The 6,180-nt window shown below is 41.8% G+C and overlaps 1 protein-coding gene across 1 annotated transcript; it reads left to right on the top strand.

The window, feature by feature from the left end:
* Positions 1 to 2,264: 2,264 nt before the first annotated feature.
* LOC9269781 (uncharacterized) lies at positions 2,265 to 3,297 on the top strand. The gene has a single exon (XM_015783231.3). It carries the CDS (start codon positions 2,318 to 2,320, stop codon positions 2,912 to 2,914), a length of 597 nt encoding a protein of 198 aa, XP_015638717.1. The 5' UTR covers positions 2,265 to 2,317; the 3' UTR covers positions 2,915 to 3,297.
* The last annotated feature ends 2,883 nt before the right edge of the window (positions 3,298 to 6,180 follow it).

Below are 6,180 nucleotides of genomic sequence, written 5' to 3'. Positions count from 1 at the left end.
ACTTGGCGTTCTGGATATAACAACACGATCTCCAAAAACTAATTTTTACCACTATTTTCTATTACAATAGAGATCATTACAATATTATAGAAGTACTAATAAATATATGATTTTATTAAAATACATTTTAAGATCTAAGGAAAATACTTTAGAAGTTATTCAAAGTTAAAGTTTTTAAAGTTTAACATTAGTTTTGTTTAAAATGATAATTATTTTTTACCTGAGAGGGAGTAATTGATATTAGTGGACGTTTTCACATTTGTATATCTTGTAAATAAATACTGAGACATGAATACACAAACGATCGATCTCATTTTCGTCACGAGTAATGGACCATAAGTATCACTTGCCTTGTTACCTCAAGTAGCTGCCACAGATCTTCAATAGAATCTCCTGCCACTAATAATGTTCTCTTGTTTATGCATTCTGTCCCTGTCGAATCAAATAAACAGGACAAAGTGATGAGGAAGTGATGACTTTGGATGAGAAAAGGTTTGATATATAATATGCACAAATCATTCATACAAAAACATTATTTGTCTCCTCGATATATTCCTAAGAAAATGAATACATAATAGACATTCTTTTATGCAAGAGGCAAATATATAGAACAGAAAAAATAGTTTAGAGTATTAATTGAGAGTGGACATTTTCATATTTATGTATCTTGCAATGCGCAATACAAGATACAAAATAATACTTTGACTAAATCATCCTAAAACTATAAATTTAAGTTGGTATATCACAAATTATATATTTAGCATTTAATTTATCACAGAACTACAAATTTAAGATGGCGTATCACAAAACTACTAATTTAATAATAAAGTTATCATAAAAAATAAATTTAGCACCAATTTAGTCAAAATTCTATAACACTCATAGTTTCGACATAATGGTAATACAAGGAATTTAAACTCTAAAATCTATAGTTTTGTGCTAATTTTATATTTAGAAATCTATAGTTTTTTTACTTGCTTTAATTATATAGTTTTGTGATAAATTTAATACTAAATCTATAGTTTTTTTTATGGAGCAGTTTTTTAAAATCTTGATCAAAATATCTGTAGTTGCTATTTTTATCGTGAACGGCCAGAAGAAGCATTACATGCCTGTTACTTCAAGTATCTGCCATACCCCTCTGTGCAAACAAAATCAAATCTAACGATAAATCTGAACACAGATTTACATGTGATCAGATTTATCCCTAGTTTGATTTTTTATATAGGAAGTAGACCTTTAAGAGAATCCCCTGCTTGCACCTATTAGTACCAATAATGGTCTCCTGTTTATGCATTCCGTCCCTTTCAAATCAAATAAACATGATGAGGAAGTGACGTCGACTCTAGATGAGAAAAATGTTTAATATAAAATATACACAAATCATTCATACAAAAGCAGTACTTTATGGTGAAGTAAGTTTTTTTTTTGTGGGGATGGTTGAAGTAATTAAGTCGGTTAAACAAGTAAACCAAAAAAGCTAGCGTGCGGTTAGTTATGATGTTTCGACAATTCATTCAGATTTAAAAGTCTGTTATGCACTTTTGATAATGTAAAATGCGGGTGGTAACGAGTAGCACACAACTATAGGGTACAAAATTTAGCTACAACAAACTGCAGGATTTGGTTAAACAAACAGTTAATCCTTGCATTCACGGGAACTTCAGATACTATAAATTTTCACATATATAGCTATAAATAAAACTCTAAGTACGACATGAAGGACACAAATAAAATGAAGTAAAATGTAAATACATGGGGCTATCAAGGATGACAGTATTTGTAAAACTGAAAAAGAATGAATTTAAGAAGCGCAAATCATACCTAGCTATTACGCGGACGTGTGTGCATTAATGAGGTCCAGAATTGCTAAGTTTTGTCTATTATAAACATAAATTGCATCTATAAAATATAACAGGAGAAGAACTTGGTGCAAGTCACTAGGATACACCTGCCACCACCGCTCACAAGACTACAAGGATTTGCTAGAGAAGAGCAAGGTGAGGGGAAGAAGAGAGCTAGTGGAGCAGCCCCGGTCGAGGTTCTATAGAAAGGGAACTTTTCACAAAGGCAAAATTTGCTACAGTACACCGAAAGATTGTGGATTTTGCTGTGAGACACCCGAAGATCGTGTATTTGATTGTGGACACTGTAAAAAAGTAGTAATTAGCTGCTGGACACTTCTCCCATTATTTTATTATTACGGGTTAAAATGGAGAGAGAAAGAGTTGTGTAAGTACCAAAATGCCCCTTCCCTCTTTCTTTTCTTTTCCCCTTCCTCTTCCTCACGCTTGCTATTGAGCCGAGCAGAGGCGCGATGGTGGCCGGCCCGAGCCAGGACGGCTCGGCCACAGAGGGGCGGCGGCGGCGGCGCATCACCAGGGTTCGCCGCCGACGGCGACGACGCACGGCGGCATCCCGGCACACGGCTTCCTCTCTCTCTCTCCTCTTTTCTTTTCCCTCTCTCTCTCTCGACGCACGCCGACGTGCTGCACTGCCCGTCGCCGGAGCTCATGAGGCTCCTCCTCTGCCACTTCGACCGCCTCGGCGTCGTCCTCGCCGCCGCGGAGTTCGTCTTCACCGAGCCCTACTCAAAGCGCCTCATGCTCCGCCTCCGCCTCCGCGGCGAGGTCCTCCATGGCAGCAGCGGTGTCACGCTGGAGCAGGGCCATGCCGTGGAGTTCGCCGTCCACGACCGCCTCTACAATGCGTGCGCTCACCGGTGAAGGAGGGATTGGTGATGACGGCTTCAGATCGACACCGGGGAAGAGGAAGCCGATCTCCATGCCTCTTGCGTCTCCGGTTGGGATTCTTGGGGGGTCTTGGAGGGGAGATCAAGGCGGTGCTGATGGCGCGGTGGCTCGTCCTAATTTGGTCCACGGCGGCTAGAACACCGAGGTCGACATGGCGGTGACCCTGGGAGCACGCTCCTGGGCATCCATGTGCACAGAGGCGTTCCTGTCGACTCACTGCATGGAAAGGGATGAGATTAGAGGGAATGAAACCAGTGTCTTGAGGAGGTAATGAAACGTGGATGAGATTGGGACGACGACGGCTCGGCGGCGATTGGCGCCATCCTTCTTGGTAGCCCGCGATGAGATGAACAGAGAAAGAGACGAAGAAGAACAGAGAAAGAGAGATTGACAACTGGGCCCATGGGCAAACTTGTCTTTAACCAAAATTTCTCTCTGTTTCGATCGAAAATAATTAAATAATGGGAGAAGTGTCCAGCAGCTAATTACCACTTTTTTAAGTGTCCACGAGCAAATACACGATCTTCGGGTGTCTCACAGCAAAGGCCGTAATCTTTCGGAAAAAATATCAAAAAATCTGTAGCAAATTTTATCTTTCACAAAATATCAAAATATTATATGGAAGGTTTAGAATAAAAAAAAATATATCATATTGGAAACAAATAGAAGAAGATCTGTAGTACATATTCCATTTATCATCGGTGGCTTCGAAAGTCCGTTTCAAATATGTGCCTTATGAGAGAAGGGATAGAAATAACATCACCTTTTAAGTATTGATGAGTAAATTGCACCAGCGGTTTTTTTTCTTAACATGTAAATAGATTTTACCTAGATTCATGAACTTGCAAAGCACGTATTGAAATCCCTAAACCCGGTTTATTATATCATCCCGGTCCAAAGCCTTATTTGACCATGATCTTGCCTACGTGTCATGCCACGTGGACAATAATATGCCAAAATTTCCCCTTTCCCTCATTTTATTATTTATTTTTTGGGAGCTCCTCTTCCTAACCAATCTCCTCTCCCTCTTTCCTTTCTTCCCTTTTCCTCCTCTCTCACCATCCAACCGTCGGCTGTTGCTGCTTCGATGTTCCAGTTGCAGCCTCTTCTCCGTTGTTGCTGTAGTCATCGCTGCCTGCTGTTGCTGCTTCGATGCTGCCACCACCTCCTCTCCCTCACCGCCGTTGTCATCGCCTGCTACTGCTTCTGGAAAGTTAGGGGTGAGGGAGGGTTTCTCTACAGCCACCGATGCCTCCTCCGCCCTCCCATGGCCGCAAACAACCTTATCGCCGTCGGATATCCACGTCGGGTCATCGGCCACTCCGCCCTTGGGGCAGTGTGTCCTTGCTCCGGCCGGCTGGTAATGAGGAGGAGCGCATATTCAGCGAAAAGTCGAAGGAGGAGGCACAGATCCAGTGCACGCAACGGTGAGGAAGAGATGGAGAAGAGGAGAAGGTGGCGCATACCCGGGGGCACATGTGAAGAGGAGGAGAGGAGGTAGCGGATGAGATGAAGAGACAAACAAGAGGAGGTGACTACAATGACCAGGGGCACCCGTGACAACAACGAAGGGCGGCAGACGAGACAGATAAGAGGAGGCGGCGACGACGAACCAGGGACGCATGTGAAAACAACGAAGAGGCGAAGGAGCGGAGGTGGTGGCGTCCACTAGGAGTGCGCACGATGAGGAGGTGGAGGAGGAGGAGAAGCTCTTGGTCACCGTCAAGTGGAGCTCGAGGTGGAGAGAAGGGAGACGACGGGGAGCTCGTGATCACCATCGTCGGCTTTAGCTTGAGCATCTGCTCTGCCGTCGGGCCAACCCCGCTACCGGTGCCTCTTTCTCTGATGGCCAACACCGCTCTCTTGCTACCTCCCTATCTCTGCTACTTGCATGACGCTGCCACTGGCGCATCCAACGGTGGGGGATGAAGAGAAAAGAAGGGGGAAAAGGGGGAATGGGAAATTTTTCCATGTCATCATCCTCATATGCAATACCACGGTCAAACAAGGCTTAATAGAGTAAAAATTGTTTTTTTCCCTTTTATGATCTACATATATATAAGGAAATCTATTGCAACATAAGCAACAAATAAATTACATCCTAGCGTCTGCCTTATGTAACATCGAAAGTTTCGATGATGACAAAAATCTTGATCGATTGATGACAAGGGAGTGTTCGATCTTCCATCAAGTGAAGATAATTATCGATTTTTGCGGAAACTTGACATACAAGATCCAGCTTCCAATCAACATGATTTCAAACCCTCCAATCATAATTCTATATCTCCTTTGGTTATCAATAGTTTAAAACCTGATTGACTTCGCCGAGAAGGATAATCTCTATATGCGAATCGAAAAACACAAGCAAGAACAAAGTCGATTGTAACTCAATTGTAGATGAATGATTAAGAACTTGAAGTTAGAATTCTACAAACTGACTAGCGTTGAAACTGCATGACGATAGAAAAACCACTCTAAACTTTGATGGCTATTGAATAAGTATGATTAGGGATGTCCTAGGGTGTCCAGTCCTTGGACTTATCCCATGACATAATTACAAGGTCTAAGGCCCAAATCAAACTCAAATTGGATGATGCACGTGGCTTGTTTTGCAGATTTTTGACATCCAAGGAAGAATTTTAACATGGGACCAAAACTATTTGAAAGTAGACTCCATAAACATTTTAACAAGTACTTATGGACCCTAAGAGTCCGTCTAGTTCAGCGGCATGTCCGTTTAAAATTGATGCTGTTAGGAGGGCCGAATCCAAATAAAAAAGTGTAGAACTTTATCTCTGGTATTCTATAGATGAGAAATGACGTGGTATCATGGAAGTAGATTTGGGGAAGGATATTGGTTAGTCCCTGATCAACTTTATGATCATCCAAGCACTCTGTATACCCGCCCCCTTTACTTCACCCATGCAATTATTTCTGCAAACGAGAAGATACATGACTCATGTTACAATAATGTTTATTGAAATATATAACAATAAATCTTACATAACAATCATACATGCACTTTTGGTTAATGTTTACTCCCAATTTCTTAATTTCTAGTTTGGCTCCCTCCACCGTTATGGTAAAAAATCGTTATGTTTTAACTATTTATCTGCTAGAGCATATGTAATATTTATGTAAACTCTGTTCTTTATTACCAATCAAAATAGACACCTTACCTACTTTCATCGAAAGAAATAAAAAAACAACACTAATAAATAATGAACATGATTCTAGATGTAGTAGGTATTATTCTAGAATACTCCTCGTCGGAAACATATGAAACGCATTTCCCTCAAAACGCAAAAACCATGCCCCGAGCCCCGACACCAACTCCGTCGGCTGGGAAGCCGACGGCCCAGATGGAAGCCAGCGGTGCCAATGCGTAGGCCACGCATGCCTCCGCGCAAATCTTATCTCCCGGGAG

Source organism: Oryza sativa, chromosome 5, assembly GCF_034140825.1.
Source record: "Oryza sativa Japonica Group chromosome 5, ASM3414082v1".
NCBI lineage: Eukaryota > Viridiplantae > Streptophyta > Magnoliopsida > Poales > Poaceae > Oryza > Oryza sativa.
This window is presented reverse-complemented; position numbering and strand designations above follow the sequence as displayed.

Excerpts from the sequence above, each read along its gene's own strand:
- LOC9269781 (XM_015783231.3), top strand. The coding sequence starts at position 2,318 with ATGGTGGCCGGCCCGAGCCAGGACGGCTCGGCCACAGAGGGGCGGCGG.